Source organism: Salmo salar, chromosome 17 (genome assembly GCF_965601325.2).
Source record: "Salmo salar chromosome 17, fSalSal1, whole genome shotgun sequence".
NCBI lineage: Eukaryota > Metazoa > Chordata > Actinopteri > Salmoniformes > Salmonidae > Salmo > Salmo salar.
Window position 1 is genome coordinate 26271234 of NC_138307.1, and position 18676 is coordinate 26289909.

General features: G+C 45.3%; 1 protein-coding gene across 9 annotated transcripts in view; it reads left to right on the forward strand.

Moving 5' to 3' along the window:
- Nucleotides 1-18676, forward strand: part of LOC106592409 (dystrophin) — a 429474-nt gene that overhangs the window by 220009 nt on the left and 190789 nt on the right. For 8 of the 9 annotated variants that reach the window (XM_082963707.1, XM_082963700.1, XM_082963702.1 and 5 more), the window contains exons 8-10: nucleotides 535-713; nucleotides 11416-11550; nucleotides 13067-13270. In XM_082963707.1, coding sequence (XP_082819833.1) covers nucleotides 535-713; nucleotides 11416-11550; nucleotides 13067-13270 — 518 coding nt within the window. The remainder of the gene's footprint in view (nucleotides 1-534; nucleotides 714-11415; nucleotides 11551-13066; nucleotides 13271-18676) is intronic. The other variant, XM_082963706.1, reaches the window with a different exon arrangement.

Sequence of the window (18676 nt, forward strand, 5' to 3'; positions counted from 1 at the left end):
TGTTCTAGAACGTGTCACCGATGATATGTCTTACTCCTTGCGTCCCAAATGGCACCCTATTCCCTATATAGTGCTCTACTTTAGACCAGAGCCCCATGACCTATGGTGCACTGTAAAGGGAATAGGGTTCCATATGGGATGCAGCCACTGTCTGGTTTCTTCTTTGATGAATCATAGATGTTAACCCTGCTGAACCTACAGGAACCTTTAAACACACAATACATTACTGCATGTCTTCTACACTCCTTCACTGCACTCTTCTCTCTTCTCAATGGGTTTTATTGTCAAGTGGTCAGTGGTACTGAGTCTAACCTTTCTCTCTCTTTTCCCCTCCACTCTCCGCTCTCCTATATTTTTTCTCTGTCTCACTCTCTTTATCTCTCTATCTCTCTCTGTCTCTCACTCCTACCCATATCTCTCTCTCCTCTCTCTCTCTCTCTCTCTCTCTCTATCCCCCCTCACCCTCATCTTCCCTCTCTGTCTCCCTCTCCCTCACCCCTCTCTCATTCTCTCCCTCCCCCTCTCCCCCTCTAGATGTGGCGGTGCTGCACCCTGATAAGAAGTCAGTCATCATGTACATAACGTCTCTGTTCCAAGTGCTGCCTCAGGGCGTAACCATGGAGGCCATCCAGGAAGTAGAGACTCTGCCTCGGACCATCGTCAAGCAGGAGGAACACTTCACCATCCAGACCCAACAACGCTACTCCCAACAGGTAGACACACACACACACACACACACACACACACACACACACACACACACACACACACACACACACACACACACACACACACACACACACACACACACAGGCTGTGTCTCAAATAGCACCCTATTCCCTTATATAGTGCACTACTTTTGACCAGGGCTTATAGTGCTAGGGTCTAAAGTAGTGCACTATATAGGGAATAGGATGCAGGCCGTCTGTATCTCTATATGTTACTCTGGCATTTTCATAATGGTAAGATGGCATTTCTTTCCCAAGGTCCCCTGGGGCTGCATGCCTTCTCTGTGCTTCTCTCTTCTCTCTGCTGCCATGCAAACCAAAGCAGAAGAAATCACTAGGCGTTAGCAGCTGGAACAGCTGGGCCTTTAAATCACAGTTGTTGACTGTTTTATTGTTTCTGTTCCCTGTGGGTATTTCTCTCTGGTTCAGCTGTTGTGTTGTGACATGATGTTGTCTGTTCTACAGGGTCTCTGGGTCTGTCAGCTCTGGTCTCAGTCTGTCCTCCAGCTAGTTCACTATGTGTTCAGAGTCACGTCCCAAATGGCACCCTTTTTTCTCCCCGGTTTTGTGATTACGATCTTGTCTCAGCCCTGCAACTCCCCAACGTGGCTCGGGAGAGGCGAAGGTCGAATCCTGCGTCATCCGAAACATGACCCACCAAGCCGCTTCTTAAACAACCGCCCTCTTAACTCGGAAGCCAGCTGCACCAATGTGTCAGAGGAAACACCGTTCAACTGACCACAAGGAATCACTAGAGCGCGATGAGCCAAGTAAAGCCCCCCCGGCCAAACCCTCCCCTAACCCGGACGACGCTGGGCCAATTATGCGCCGCCCTATGGGACTCCTGATCACAGCTGGCAATCGAATCCCAGGCTGTGGTGACGCCGTAACACTGTGAACAGTGCACTGCTGACCAGGGACTCTGGACTGAAGGGTCTTGGGCCTCCCAGGGCCTCTGGAGTGAAGGGTCTTGGGCCTCCCAGGGCCTCTGGAGTGAAGGGTCTTGGGCTTCCCAGGGCCTCTGGACTGAAGGGTCTTGGGCCCCCCAGGGCCTCTGGAGTGAAGGGTCTTGGGCCCCCCAGGGCCTCTGGAGTGAAGGGTCTTGGGCCCCCCAGGGCCTCTGGAGTGAAGGGTCTTGGGCCTCCCAGGGCCTCTGGACTGAAGGGTCTTGGGCCCCCCAGGGCCTCTGGAGTGAAGGGTCTTGGGCCTCCCAGGGCCTCTGGAGTGAAGGGTCTTGGGTCCCCCAGGGCCTCTGGAGTGAAGGGTCTTGGCCCTCCCAGGGCCTCTGGAGTGAAGGGTCTTGGGCCTCCCAGGGCCTCTGGTCTAAAGCAGTGCACTATGTAGGGAATAGGGTCCCATTTGGGACGTATTCCATATCTGTCTGTGATGTCACTGCTGTCATCTCATATCACTGGTATATTGTTGTTATCCAACACCCTCCATCCCAGTTCATACATGTTCAGCTGTTATACACTGCGTGCACAATTATTAGGCAAGTGAGTATTCTGATCTTATCATTGTTTCTATTCACATTTTCGAACTCCAAACCATATAAACTTGAATGCTTATTGGATTTAATCATTTACAGGTGATATGTATTTGTGTAATGAGGGAGGGTGTGGCGAAAGTGAATAACACCTTATATCAAGGTGTGCATAATTATTAGGCAGCCTCATTACCTCAGGTAAAATGGGCCAAAAATATATTTAACTGACACTGAAAAGCCAAAAATGTAAGATGCCTTTCAGACGGATGCGACACTCTTTAAATAGCTAAACTATTGAGGTGTGACCACCGGACAGTCAAACGTTTTGTTGCAAATAGTCAACTGGGGCGCAAAAAATGCATGGGGAAGAAAAGGCGCAAATTAACTGCAAAAGACTTGAGAAGAATTAAACGTCAAACTACCAGGAACCCATTATCCTCCAGTGCCACCGTATTCCAGAACTGCAACCTACCTGGAGTGTTCAGAAGTACAAGGTGTCAAGTGCTCAGAGACATGGCCAAGGTCAAAAAGACTGAAACAAGACCACCACTGAATAAGATTCACAAGTTGAAGCGTCAAGATTGGGCAAAGAAATACCTGAAGACAGATTTTTCAAAGGTTTTATGGACATATGAAATGAAAGTGACTCTTGATGGACCAAATGGATGGGCCCGTGGCTGGATCAGTAATGGACACAGGCCACCACTTTGAGTCAGGTGCCAGCAAGGTGAAGGAGGGGTACTGGTATGGGCTGCTATCATTGAGGATTAGGTAGTTTGACCTTTTCGGGTTGAAGATGGACTGAAACTCAACTCCCAAACCTACTGCCAGTTTCTGGAAGATTCTTTCGTCAAACAGTGGTACAGGAAGAAGTCCTCAGCATTCTAGAAGGCCATGATCTTTATGCAGGACAATGCTCCATCACATGCATCCAAGTACTCCACTGCTTGGCTAGCCAGCAAGGGCCTCAAAGATGCCTGAATAATGACCTGGCCCCCTTCCTCACCTGACTTAAATCCTATTGAGAACTTGTGGGCCCTTCTCAAACGTGAGATTTACAGTGAGGGAAGACAATACACCTTTTTGAACAGCATTTGGGAGGCTGTGGTTGCTGCTTCAGCGGAAATTGATCGTGAACAGATCAAGAAACTGACAGACTCCATGGATGGAAGGCTCATGGCAGTTATTGAAAATAAGGGTGGCTATATTGGTCACTGAATATTTTTGAAAGGCCAAAAATGTTATAATTGTCATTTTGTGTTACTTATCTGTTACACTTACTCTAAAGACTGAGAATAAACAAGTGAGTTGAGAGAAATTATTAATAATTCTGCACACTAATAGTTGCCTAATAATTCTGCACACTTATATATTTCCCTGAGAAAGACAAAACTCACTTTTCCTTTGTTAAACATTCAGGTTTGAGGTTCAATAACATTTTGGATTGACTGAGAGCATTGTGTTTGTTCAACAATAAAATGAATCCTGAGGAATACAATTTGCCTAATAATTGTGCACGCAGTGTAGTGAAAGGGTTTCAGTAGTGTAGCTGCAGTAGAAATATACCCAGTGAGCAAAACATTTAATGATAAATGTTATCTCAGCTCCTTTAATTACTATCTTTCTGAGTCACTATTCTATTGATGTGGGACTATAAATTGTGATAATGACGGATGGATATGTGGTAGAGAGAGAGGGAGGAAGAAAAAGAGAGAGAGGGAGGAAGAAAAAGAGAGAAAGAGAGAGAGGGAGGAAGAAAAAGAGAGAAAGAGAGAGAGGGAGGAAGAAAAAGAGAGAGAGGGAGGAAGAAAAAGAGAGAGAGGGAGGAAGAAAAAGAGAGAGAGGGAGGAAGAAAAAGAGAGAGAGAGAGAGAGGGAGGAAGAAAAAGAGAGAGAGGGAGGAAGAAAAAGAGAGAGAGGGAGGAAGAAAAAGAGAGAAAGAGAGAGAGGGAGGAAGAAAAAGAGAGAGAGGGAGGAAGAAAAAGAGAGAGAGAGAGAGAGAGAGAGAGAGGGAAATGAGTCTAGCTGTCTGGAAGACGTCATTATCCTTCACTTCATTTATCATAATTTACACCAACTGTCAGAACTATCTCTCCCACTCTGATGTAGACAGACAGGAGACAGACAGACAGACAGACAGACAGACAGACAGACAGACAGACAGACAGACAGACAGACAGACAGGGAGACTGACAGGGAGACAGACAGACAGACAGACAGACAGACAGACAGACAGACAGACAGACAGGGAGACTGACAGGGAGACAGACAGGGAGACTGACAGGGAGACAGACAGGGAGACAGACAGGGAGACAGAATGGTTGAATGGTCTGGATGAGTTAACATAGTTTAATATATTCAGCTGTAGCTCAGGGGATTGGTCTGGATGAGTTAACATAGTTTAATATATTCAGCTGTAGCTCAGGGGATTGGTCTGGATGAGTTAACATAGTGTAATATATTCAGATGTAGCTCAGGGGATTGGTCTGGATGAGTTAACATAGTTTAATATATTCAGCTGTAGCTCAGGGGATTGGTCTGGATGAGTTAACATAGTTTAATATATTCAGCTGCAGCTCAGGGGATTGGTCTGGATGAGTTAACATAGTTTAATATATTCAGCTGTAGCTCAGGGGATTGGTCTGGGTTTTGGACGTTCAGTTGGGGAAGCCAGGGTCCGTATGTATCAAGCTTCTCAGAGTAGGAATGTTGATATGGGATCAGTTTTGCCTTTTAGATCATAACGAATACAATCATCTCGACAAGGGTGACCTGATCCTAGATCAGCAGTCCTACTCTGAAAAAGGGCCCAGTGCTGTCATCCAGCCTGGTTCACAGTGTATTGTTGAGATGTGAGCAGATTCTGATCCGGGATCTGTTGTTCAGACTGGGGAGTTACAGTAGGGGAGGGTTTAATCCAGTATAATGGATGCTGTTCTCTCTGTCTTTAGGGGAGGGGTTAATTCACTATAATGGATGCTGCTCTCTCTGTCTTTAGGGGAGGGGTTAATTCACTATAATGGATGCTGCTCTCTCTGTCTTTAGGGGAGGGGTTAATTCACTATAATGGATGCTGCTCTCTCTGTCTTTAGGGTTTAATCCACTATAATGGATGCTGTTCTCTCTGTCTTTAGGGTTTAATCCACTATAATGGATGCTGCTCTCTCTGTCTTTAGGGGAGGGGTTAATTCACTATAATGGATGCTGCTCTCTCTGTCTTTAGGGTTTAATCCAGTATAATGGATGCTGCTCTCTCTGTCTTTAGGGTTTAATCCAGTATAATGGATGCTGCTCTCTCTGTCTTTAGGGGAGGGGTTAATTCACTATAATGGATGCTGCTCTCTCTGTCTTTAGGGGAGGGGTTAATCCAGTATAATGGATGCTGCTCTCTCTGTCTTTAGGGGAGGGGTTAATCCACTATAATGGATGCTGCTCTCTCTGTCTTTAGGGGTTAATCCAGTATAATGGATGCTGCTCTCTCTGTCTTTAGGGTTTAATCCACTATAATGGATGCTGCTCTCTCTGTCTTTAGGGTTTAATCCACTATAATGGATGCTGCTCTCTCTGTCTTTAGGGGTTAATCCACTATAATGGATGCTGTTCTCTCTGTCTTTAGGGTTTAATCCAGTATAATGGATGCTGCTCTCTCTGTCTTTAGGGTTTAATCCACTATAATGGATGCTGTTCTCTCTGTCTTTAGGGGTTAATCCACTATAATGGATGCTGTTCTCTCTGTCTTTAGGGTTTAATCCACTATAATGGATGCTGCTCTCTCTGTCTTTAGGGTTTAATCCAGTATAATGGATGCTGCTCTCTCTGTCTTTAGGGTTTAATCCACTATAATGGATGCTGCTCTCTCTGTCTTTAGGGGAGGGGTTAATTCACTATAATGGATGCTGCTCTCTCTGTCTTTAGGGGAGGGGTTAATTCACTATAATGGATGCTGTTCTCTCTGTCTTTAGGGTTTAATCCACTATAATGGATGCTGCTCTCTCTGTCTTTAGGGTTTAATCCAGTATAATGGATGCTGCTCTCTCTGTCTTTAGGGTTTAATCCAGTATAATGGATGCTGCTCTCTCTGTGTTTAGGGGAGGGTTTAATCCACTATAATGGATGCTGTTCTCTCTGTCTTTAGGGTTTAATCCACTATAATGGATGCTGCTCTCTCTGTCTTTAGGGTTTAATCCAGTATAATGGATGCTGCTCTCTCTGTCTTTAGGGGAGGGTTTAATCCAGTATAATGGATGCTGCTCTCTCTGTCTTTAGGGTTTAATCCAGTATAATGGATGCTGTTCTCTCTGTCTTTAGGGTTTAATCCACTATAATGGATGCTGCTCTCTCTGTCTTTAGGGGTTAATCCACTATAATGGATGCTGCTCTCTCTGTCTTTAGGGGTTAATCCAGTATAATGGATGCTGCTCTCTCTGTCTTTAGGGTTTAATCCACTATAATGGATGCTGCTCTCTCTGTCTTTAGGGGAGGGTTTAATCCACTATAATGGATGCTGCTCTCTCTGTCTTTAGGGTTTAATCCAGTATAATGGATGCTGCTCTCTCTGTCTTTAGGGTTTAATCCAGTATAATGGATGCTGCTCTCTCTGTCTTTAGGGGTTAATCCACTATAATGGATGCTGCTCTCTCTGTCTTTAGGGTTTAATCCAGTATAATGGATGCTGCTCTCTCTGTCTTTAGGGTTTAATCCAGTATAATGGATGCTGCTCTCTCTGTCTTTAGGGGTTAATCCAGTATAATGGATGCTGCTCTCTCTGTCTTTAGGGTTTAATCCAGTATAATGGATGCTGCTCTCTCTGTCTTTAGGGGTTAATCCACTATAATGGATGCTGCTCTCTCTGTCTTTAGGGGTTAATCCAGTATAATGGATGCTGCTCTCTCTGTGTTTAGGGGAGGGTTTAATCCAGTATAATGGATGCTGCTCTCTCTGTGTTTAGGGGAGGGGTTAATCCAGTATAATGGATGCTGCTCTCTCTGTGTTTAGGGGAGGGGTTAATCAAGTATAATGGATGCAGCTCTCTCTGTCTTTAGGGGTTAATCCAGTATAATGGATGCTGCTCTCTCTGTCTTTAGGGTTTAATCCACTATAATGGATGCTGCTCTCTCTGTCTTTAGGGTTTAATCCACTATAATGGATGCTGCTCTCTCTGTCTTTAGGGGTTAATCCACTATAATGGATGCTGTTCTCTCTGTCTTTAGGGTTTAATCCAGTATAATGGATGCTGCTCTCTCTGTCTTTAGGGTTTAATCCACTATAATGGATGCTGTTCTCTCTGTCTTTAGGGGTTAATCCACTATAATGGATGCTGTTCTCTCTGTCTTTAGGGTTTAATCCACTATAATGGATGCTGCTCTCTCTGTCTTTAGGGTTTAATCCAGTATAATGGATGCTGCTCTCTCTGTCTTTAGGGTTTAATCCACTATAATGGATGCTGCTCTCTCTGTCTTTAGGGGAGGGGTTAATTCACTATAATGGATGCTGCTCTCTCTGTCTTTAGGGGAGGGGTTAATTCACTATAATGGATGCTGTTCTCTCTGTCTTTAGGGTTTAATCCACTATAATGGATGCTGCTCTCTCTGTCTTTAGGGTTTAATCCAGTATAATGGATGCTGCTCTCTCTGTCTTTAGGGTTTAATCCAGTATAATGGATGCTGCTCTCTCTGTGTTTAGGGGAGGGTTTAATCCACTATAATGGATGCTGTTCTCTCTGTCTTTAGGGTTTAATCCACTATAATGGATGCTGCTCTCTCTGTCTTTAGGGTTTAATCCAGTATAATGGATGCTGCTCTCTCTGTCTTTAGGGGAGGGTTTAATCCAGTATAATGGATGCTGCTCTCTCTGTCTTTAGGGTTTAATCCAGTATAATGGATGCTGTTCTCTCTGTCTTTAGGGTTTAATCCACTATAATGGATGCTGCTCTCTCTGTCTTTAGGGGTTAATCCACTATAATGGATGCTGCTCTCTCTGTCTTTAGGGGTTAATCCAGTATAATGGATGCTGCTCTCTCTGTCTTTAGGGTTTAATCCACTATAATGGATGCTGCTCTCTCTGTCTTTAGGGGAGGGTTTAATCCACTATAATGGATGCTGCTCTCTCTGTCTTTAGGGTTTAATCCAGTATAATGGATGCTGCTCTCTCTGTCTTTAGGGGTTAATCCACTATAATGGATGCTGCTCTCTCTGTCTTTAGGGTTTAATCCAGTATAATGGATGCTGCTCTCTCTGTCTTTAGGGTTTAATCCAGTATAATGGATGCTGCTCTCTCTGTCTTTAGGGGTTAATCCACTATAATGGATGCTGCTCTCTCTGTCTTTAGGGTTTAATCCAGTATAATGGATGCTGCTCTCTCTGTCTTTAGGGTTTAATCCAGTATAATGGATGCTGCTCTCTCTGTCTTTAGGGGTTAATCCAGTATAATGGATGCTGCTCTCTCTGTCTTTAGGGTTTAATCCAGTATAATGGATGCTGCTCTCTCTGTCTTTAGGGGTTAATCCACTATAATGGATGCTGCTCTCTCTGTCTTTAGGGGTTAATCCAGTATAATGGATGCTGCTCTCTCTGTCTTTAGGGGTTAATCCAGTATAATGGATGCTGCTCTCTCTGTCTTTAGGGTTTAATCCAGTATAATGGATGCTGCTCTCTCTGTCTTTAGGGGTTAATCCACTATAATGGATGCTGCTCTCTCTGTCTTTAGGGTTTAATCCAGTATAATGGATGCTGCTCTCTCTGTCTTTAGGGGTTAATCCAGTATAATGGATGCTGCTCTCTCTGTCTTTAGGGTTTAATCCAGTATAATGGATGCTGCTCTCTCTGTCTTTAGGGGTTAATCCAGTATAATGGATGCTGCTCTCTCTGTGTTTTATGTGTTGCTGATGTACTCTATATAAATTCTCTGTATTTTCTAAACTGTCTATGTTGCTCTGACACTCTTGCCCTTCCTTTCACATCTCTTTCATTTTCTCCTCCACTCTCTCCTCCAATCGCTCCACTCTCTCTCCTCCACTCTCTCCTCCACTTTCTCCTCCAATCTCTCTCCTCCACTCTCTCCACTCTCTCTCCTCCAATATCTCTCCTCCACTCTCTCCTCCCCTCTCTCTCCTCCAATCTCTCTCCTCCACTCTCTCCTCCACACTCTCTCCTTCAATCTCTCTCCTCCAATCTCTCCACTCTCTCTCCTCCACTCTCTCCTCCACTCTCTCTCTTCCACTCTCTCCACTCTCTCCTCCAATCTCTCTCCTCCAATCTCTCCTCCCCTCTCTCTCCTCCCCTCTCTCTCCTCCAATCTCTCCACTCTCTCTCCTCCACTCTCTCCTCCACTCTCTCCTCCACTCGCTCTCCTCCAATCTCTCTCCTCCACTCTCTCCAATCTCTCTCCTCCAATCTCTCCAATCTCTCTCCTCCAATCTCTCTCCTCCACTCTCTCCTCCAATATCTCTCCTTCAATCTCTTCCCTCCACTCTCTCCTCCAATCTCTCTCCTCCAATCTCTCTCCTCCACTCTCTCTCCTCCAATCTCTCTCCTCCAATCTCTCTCCTCCCCTCTCTCTCCTCCAATCTCTCTCCTCCCCTCTCTCTCCTCCACTCTCTCCTCCAATCTCTCTCCTCCACTCTCTCTCCTCCAATCTCTCCAATCTCTCTCCTCCAATCTCTCTCCTCCACTCTCTCCTCCACTCTCTCCTCCACTCTCTCTCCTCCAATCTCTCTCCTCCACTCTCTCCAATCTCTCTCCTCCAATCTCTCCAATCTCTCTCCTCCAATCTCTCTCCTCCACTCTCTCCTCCAATATCTCTCCTCCAATATCTCTCCTCCACTCTCTCCTCCAATCTCTCTCCTCCACTCTCTCTCCTCCAATCTCTCTCCTCCAATCTCTCTCCTCCCCTCTCTCTCCTCCAATCTCTCTCCTCCACTCTCTCCTCCCCTCTCTCTCCTCCACTCTCTCCTCCAATCTCTCTCCTCCACTCTCTCCTCCCCTCTCTCTCCTCCAATCTCTCTCCTCCAATCTCTCTCCTCCAATCTCTCTCCTCCACTCTCTCCTCCAATCTCTCTCCTCCAATCTCTCTCCTCCACTCTCTCCTCCAATCTCTCTCCTCCAATCTCTCTCCTCCACTCTCTCTCCTCTAATCTCTCTCCTCCACTCGCTCTCTTTCTCTGTCTCTCTCACCCTTTCACCCACCCAACCACACATGCCTTTGTGTCTGTCCTCTGTCCTTTTCCCTCGCTCCTACCCTCGATCCCATCCTCCCTTCTTCCCTCTCCCTCTCCTCTCCTCCCTCTGACTCTCCCTCTCTTTTCCTGTCCTTCACCCTCCCTCTTCTCTCCTCTCCTCCCTGTGACTCCATCTCTTTTCCTGTCCTTCACCCTCCCTCTTCTCTCCTCTCCTCCCTGTGAATCCCTCTCTTTTCCTGTCCTTCACCCTCCCTCTTCTCTCCTCTCCTCCCTGTGACTCCATCTCTTTTCCTGTCCTTCACCCTCCCTCTTCTCTCCTCTCCTCCCTGTGACTCCCTCTCTTTTCCTGTCCTTCACCCTCCCTCTTCTCTCCTCTCCTCCCTGTGACTCCATCTCTTTTCCTGTCCTTCACCCTCCCTCTTCTTGTTTTCTCTTCTTGTCTTCTTCCGTTTGTCTTCTTTTTTCTTTCTCTCCCCTTTCTCTTCCTTCCTGTCTTTCTCTCTCTCTCTGTCCCTCTCTCTCCCCATCCCTCTTTCCCTCTTGCTCTCTCTCTCTCCCTCTCTCTCTTTGTCTCTCTCTCTTTCTCTTTCTCCCTCTCTCTCTCCCTCTCTCCCTCTCTCTCTTTGTCTCTCTCTCTTTATCTTTCTCCCTCTCTCCCTCTCTCCCTCTCTCTCTCTCCCTCTTTCTCCCTCTCTCACTCTCTCCCTCTCTCTCTCTCCCTCTCTCTCTTTGTCTCTCTCTCTTTATCTTTCTCACTCTCTCCCTCTCTCTCTCCCTCCCTCTCTCTCTCTCTCTCTCTCTCCCTCTTTCTCCCTCTCTCACTCTCTCCCTCTCTCTCTCCCTCTCTCTCTCTCCCTCTCTCTCTTTGTCTCTCTCTCTTTATCTTTCTCCCTCTCTCCCTCTCTCTCTCCCTCCCTCTCTCTCTCTCTCTCTCTCTCTCTCTCTCTCTCTCTCTCTCCCTCTCTCCCTCTCTCTCTCCCTCTCTCTCTCTCTCCCTCTCTCCCTGTCTCTCTGTCTCTCTCTCAGATCACAGTGAGTGTGTCTCAGGGGCGGGTTCGTACCCCCTCCCCCTCTCCTAAACCTCACTATAAAAGCTATGCCTACAGTCAAGCTGCATATGTCAAGTCACCTGAACAAAAGAGGAGACGCTTTACTGAGCAGGTCTGTGTCTACTGCTAACTACCTACCCAGTCTGTAGTCTCACAGCTGTAGCTCTCTCCTCTCCTCTCCTCTCCTCTCCTCTCCTCTCCTCTCCTCTCCTCTCCTCTCCTCTCCTCTCCTCTCCTCTCCTCTCCTCTCCTCTCCTCTCCTCTCCTCTCCTCTCCTCTCCTCTCCTCTCCTCTCCTCCTGGGTGTCCATCCATGGCTGAACAGAGCTGAGGCTGAGCCTGTGGCTACGTAGCAGGTAGTCTTCATTGCAGTTGAACACTTCTCTGGACATTGTGAGATTTGATGATCTGTGCAATATGACTACAATAAAGACACCCTGGAACGCGCCCTGTGTCTCTGGCTTGGCCAGGCTCAGCTTGGCCTACCTCCCCACATCTCCCCCCCCCCCAGGCTAAATGAACAGTTATCTGGGTTCTCCAGGTGTACCAGTGACTGACACAAATCTCAGAGTATGTCTGTGTCTACAGAGCATGTGGAGCTTTTGAACGGCATGGCAACGGCACAGCACAGCTTGGCTAACAGCACCACAACACAACACACCAGACGCTCTGTTTGTGCTGCTGACTAATGCACCTGTGTGTTTGGCTTTGTTACCATGAGTCAATGTGTGTTTCTGTCTGTCTGTGTGTTTGTGTGTATGTTGTAATTATGCTTTTGGATAGAGTGTTGCCTTTTGTTTGCCTCTGCAGCAAGTGTGTGTGTGTGTGTGTGTGTGTGTGTGTGTGTGTGTGTGTGTGTGTGTGTGTGTGTGTGTGTGTGTGTGTGTGTGTGTGTGTGTGTGTGTGTGTGTGTGTGTGTGTGTGTGTGTGTGTGCGTGCATGCGGGGGTGTCTGTGTTTCTGTGCTTCACACCTCTAATGTGTTTTGGCACCATAGACTTCCATTCCTCATCACACTCCCCTTCAAGGCAGGAAGTCTTCAGACTGTTGAGACTCCCTAGGAGAGGAAGCCGTGTTAATGTAGTGGGGAACGATTCTCTTGCCATTTCCAAGAGAGCAATTTGTTTATTGTCAGTGGTGAGTCTAACCACGCTCTTCAGTCCACTGCCTCATCTCCCTCTCCTAACCCTCTCTCTCTCCCCCTTCCCCGCCCCTCTCCCTCCCTCCCTCCCTCCCTCTCACCTCTCCCCTCCCCTCTCTTTCCTTTTCCATCTCCCCCTCCATCTCCCATCTCCCCTCTCCCCTCTCATAACCCTCTCTCTCTCCCCCTTCCCCCGCCCCTCTCCCTCCCTCTCACCTCTCCCCTCCCCTCTCTTTCCTTTTCCATCTCCCCCTCCATCTCCCATCTCCCCTCTCCTAACCCTCTCTCTCTCCACCTTCCCCCTCCCTCCCTCCCTCCCTCCCTCCCTCCCTCCCTCCCTCCCTCCCTCCCTCCCTCCCTCCCTCCCTCCCTCCCTCCCTCCCTCCCTCCCCCCTCTCTCCTCTCCCCTTCCCCTCCCCTCTCCTTTTCCATCTCCCTCTACTTCTCCCTCCCCTTCCATCTCCCCTCTTCTCCTCCTCCCCACCCCAGACCCAGCTGCTGCGTGGGGGCAGTCAGGATGACCTGGAGCGGGGCCTGAGCCCGCTGGCCCCTGGGGCCACCCAGCTGGAAGACTACCAGAGCATCCTGGAGGAGGTCCTGACCTGGCTGCTGTCTGCAGAGGATGGCCTGCAGGCCCAGCCCCCCATCTCCTCTCATGTAGAGGAGGTCAAGGAGCAGTTCCACACACACGAGGTAGGGTCACCCCAGAGAATATATATATATATCAGTTGAGTTTATTTAATATAACACACGAGGTAGGGTCACCCCAGAGGGGATATATATTATATAACACACGAGGTAGGGAGACCCCAGAGGGGATATATACCATATAAGAACAGAAGTTAGGAAAAATCCAGAGGGGATATATACAATATAACACACGAGGTAGGGTCACCCCAGAGGGGATATATACCATATAACACACGAGGTAGGGTCACCCCAGAGGGGATATATACAATATAACACACGAGGTAGGGGGACCCCAGAGGGGATATATACCATATAACACACGAGGTAGGGCACTCCAGAGAGGATATATACCATATAACACACGAGGTAGGGTCACCCCAGAGGGGATATATACAATATAACACACGAGGTAGGGTCACCCCAGAGGGGATATATACCATATAACACACGAGGTAGGGCCACTCCAGAGGGGATATATACCATATAACACACGAGGTAGGGACACTCCAGAGGGGATATATACCATATAACACACGAGGTAGGGTCACCCCAGAGGGGATATATACAATATAACACACGAGGTAGGGTCACCCCAGAGGGGATATATACCATATAACACACGAGGTAGGGTCACCCCAGAGGGGATATATACAATATAACACACGAGGTAGGGACACTCCAGAGGGGATATATACCATATAACACACGAGGTAGGGTCACCCCAGAGGGGATATATACAATATAACACACGAGGTAGGGACACTCCAGAGGGGATATATACCATATAACACACGAGGTAGGGACACTCCAGAGGGGATATATACCATATAACACACGAGGTAGGGACACTCCAGAGGGGATATATACCATATAACACATGAGGTAGGGACACTCCAGAGGGGATATAAACAATATAACACACGAGGTAGGGCCACTCCAGAGGGGATATATACCATATAACACACGAGGTAGGGTCACCCCAGAGAGGATATATACCATATAATACACGAGGTAGGGGACTCCAGAGGGGATATATACAATATAACACACGAGGTAGGGACACTCCAGAGGGGATATATACCATATAACACACAAGGTAGGGACCCTCAAGAGGGGATATATACAATATAACACACGAGGTAGGTACACTCCAGAGAGGATATATACCATATAACACACGAGGTAGGGTACTCCAGAGGGGATATATACAATATAACACACGAGGTAGGGCCACTCCAGAGGGGATATATACCATATAACACACGAGGTAGGGTCACTCCAGAGGGGATATATACCATATAACACACGAGGTAGGGACACTCCAGAGGGGATATATACCATATAACACACGAGGTAGGGCCGCTCCAGAGGGGATATATACCTTATAACACACGAGGTAGGGACACTCCAGAGAGGATATATACCATATAATACACGAGGTAGGGACACTCCAGAGGGGATATATACAATATAACACACGAGGTAGGGACACTCCAGAGGGGATATATACCATATAACACACGAGGTAGGGCCACTCCAAAGGGGATATATACAATATAACACACGAGGTAGGGACACTCCAGAGGGGATATATACCATATAACACACGAGGTAGGGACACTCCAGAGGGGATATATACCATATAACACACGAGGTAGGGATACTCCAGAGGGGATATATACCATATAATACACGAGGTAGGGCCACTCCAAAGGGGATATATACAATATAACACACGAGGTAGGGACACTCCAGAGGGGATATATACCATATAACACACGAGGTAGGGTCACCCCAGAGGGGATATATACAATATAACACACGAGGTAGTGGCACTCCAGAGGGGATATATACCATATAACACACGAGGTAGGGACACTCCAGAGGGGATATATACCATATAACACACGAGGTAGGGACACTCCAGAGGGGATATATACCATATAACACACGAGGTAGGGACACTCCAGAGGGGATATATACAATATAACACACGAGGTAGGGCCACTCCAGAGGGGATATATACCATATAACACACGAGGTAGGGACACTCCAGAGAGGATATATACCATATAATACACGAGGTAGGGGACTCCAGAGGGGATATATACAATATAACACACGAGGTAGGGACACTCCAGAGGGGATATATACCATATAACACACAAGGTAGGGACCCTCAAGAGGGGATATATACAATATAACACACGAGGTAGGTACACTCCAGAGAGGATATATACCATATAACACACGAGGTAGGTTAATCCAGAGGGGATATATACCATATAACACACGAGGTAGGGCCACCCCAGAGGGGATATATACCATATAACACACGAGGTAGGGACACTCCAGAGAGGATATATACCATATAATACACGAGGTAGGGCCACTCCAAAGGGGATATATACAATATAACACACGAGGTAGGGACACTCCAGAGGGGATATATACCATATAACACACGAGGTAGGGACACTCCAGAGGGGATATATACCATATAACACACGAGGTAGGGAACTCCAGAGGGGATATATACCATATAATACACGAGGTAGGGCCACTCCAAAGGGGATATATACAATATAACACACGAGGTAGGGACACTCCAGAGGGGATATATACCATATAACCGACGAGGTAGGCCCGCTCCAGAGGGGATATATACCATATAACACACGAGGTAGGGACACTCCAGAGGGGATATATACCATATAATACACGAGGTAGGGCCACTCCAAAGGGGATATATACAATATAACACACGAGGTAGGGACACTCCAGAGGGGATATATACCATATAACACACGAGGTAGGGACACTCCAGAGGGGATATATACCATATAACACACGAGGTACTGTAGGGTTTCAAGTTCAAAACGTTCAGATCTTCATTGTGCATTATTGCCATGCTTTATCATGCTTTATCATGCTTTATCATCCTTTGTCATGCTTTATCATGCTTTATCATGCTTTATCATCCTTTGTCATGCTTTATCATGCTTTATCATCCTTTATCATGCTTTATCATACTTTATCATCCTTTATCATGCTTTATCATCCTTTATCATGCTTTATCATACTTTATCATCCTTTATCATGCTTTATCATGCTTTATCATGCTTTATCATCCTTTGTCATGCTTTATCATGCTTTATCATCCTTTATCATGCTTTATCATACTTTATCATCCTTTATCATGCTTTATCATGCTTTATCATCCTTTGTCATGCTTTATCATGCTTTATCATCCTTTATCATGCTTTATCATACTTTATCATCCTTTATCATGCTTTATCATGCTTTATCATCCTTTGTCATGCTTTATCATGCTTTATCATCCTTTATCATGCTTTATCATACTTTATCATCCTTTATCATGCTTTATCATGCTTTATCATCCTTTGTCATGCTTTATCATGCTTTATCATACTTTATCATCCTTTGTCATGCTTTATCATGCTTTATCATCCTTTGTCATGCTTTATCATGCTTTATCATACTTTATCATCCTTTATCATGCTTTATCATGCTTTATCATACTTTATCATGCTTTATCATGCTTTATCATACCTTATCATGCTTTATCATGCTTTGTCATGCTTTATCATGCTTTATCAGACTTTATCATGCTTTATCATGCTTTATCATACCTTATCATGCTTTATCATGCTTTGTCATGCTTTATCATGCTTTATCATACTTTATCATGCTTTATCATGCTTTATCATGCTTTATCATGCTTTATCATCCTTTGTCATGCTTTATCATGCTTTATCATACTTTATGATGCTTTATCATGCTTTATCATACCTTATCATGCTTTATCATGCTTTGTCATGCTTTATCATGCTTTATCAGACTTTATCATGCTTTATCATACCTTATCATGCTTTATCATGCTTTATCATGCTTTATCATACCTTATCATGCTTTATCATGCTTTGTCATGCTTTATCAGACTTTATAATGCTTTATAATGCTTTATCATGCTTTATCATGCTTTGTTACATTGTGTGTTTTTAAGAGCGATGAACACTAGGGACACCATAGAGGGGACATAGCTACAGGGCCTTCAGAAAGTATTCATACCCTTGACTTATTCCACATTTTGTTGTGTTTCAGCTTGAATTCACAATGGATTAAATAAAATAACAAATCTCAATGACAAAGTGAATGTTTTTTAGATTTTCAAATAGATTTGAGTCTTAACTGTAACTCGGCCACTCAGGAACATTCACTGTGTTCTTGGTCAGCAGCTCCAGTGTATATTTGGGATTGTGTTTTAGGTTATTGTCCTGCTGAAAGGTGAATTCATCTCCCAGTGTCTGGTGGAACTCAGACTGAACCAGGTTTTCCTCTAGGATTTTACCTGTGCTAGCTTCATTGTTTCTTTTTTATCCTGAAAAACTCACCAGTCCTTAACGATTACAAGCATACCCATAACATGATGCAGCCACCACTATGCTTGAAAATATGGAGAGTGGTATTCAGTAATGTGTTGTATTGGATTTGCCCAAACATAACACTTTTTATTCAGGACAAAAAGTTAACTGTTTTGCAATTCTTTTGCAGTATTAATTTAGTGCCTTGTTGCAAACCGGATACATGTTCTGTAGATGTTATAATTTTGTTCAGGCTTCTTTTTTTCCCTCAGTCAATTAGGTTAGTATTGTGGAGTAACTATCCCTGAGTGGTTTCCTTGCTCTCCGACAACTGAGTTAGGAAGGACGCCTGTATCTTTGTAGTGACGGGGTGTATTGATACACCATCCAAAGTGTAATTAATAACTTCACCATGCTCAAAGGGATATGCAATGTCTGCTGTTTTATTTTTACCCATCTACCAATAGGTGCCCTTCTTTGTGAGGCATTGGAAAACCTCCCTGGTATTTGTGGTTGAATCTGTGTTTGAAATTCACTGCTCGACTGAGGGACCTTACAGATAATTGTATGTGTGGGGTACAGAGATGAGGAAGTCATTTAAAAATCATGTTAAACACTGTTATTGCACACAGAGTCCATGCAACTTATTATGTGACTTGTTAAGCACATTTTTTACTCCTGAACTTATTTCAACTTGTCATAACAAAGGGGTTGAATACTTATTGACTCAAGGCATTTCAGCTTTTTATTTTTAATTAATTTGGTTAAAAAAAATCGAAAACATAATTCCACTTTGGCATTATGGGGTATTGTGTGTAAGCCAGTGACAAAACCTCTCAATTGAATCAATTTTAACTTCAGGCTGTAAAACAACAAAATGTGTAAAAAGTCCAAGGGTAGTTTAGTTTATAATAATGAATTACAACACAATGAAAGAAGAAAGGAAAGATGAAGGGAATATCTGTACAGTCAGAAAACCTGACTCTGTGTTTTCCCCCGGTGTTCATTATATACTATAACATGT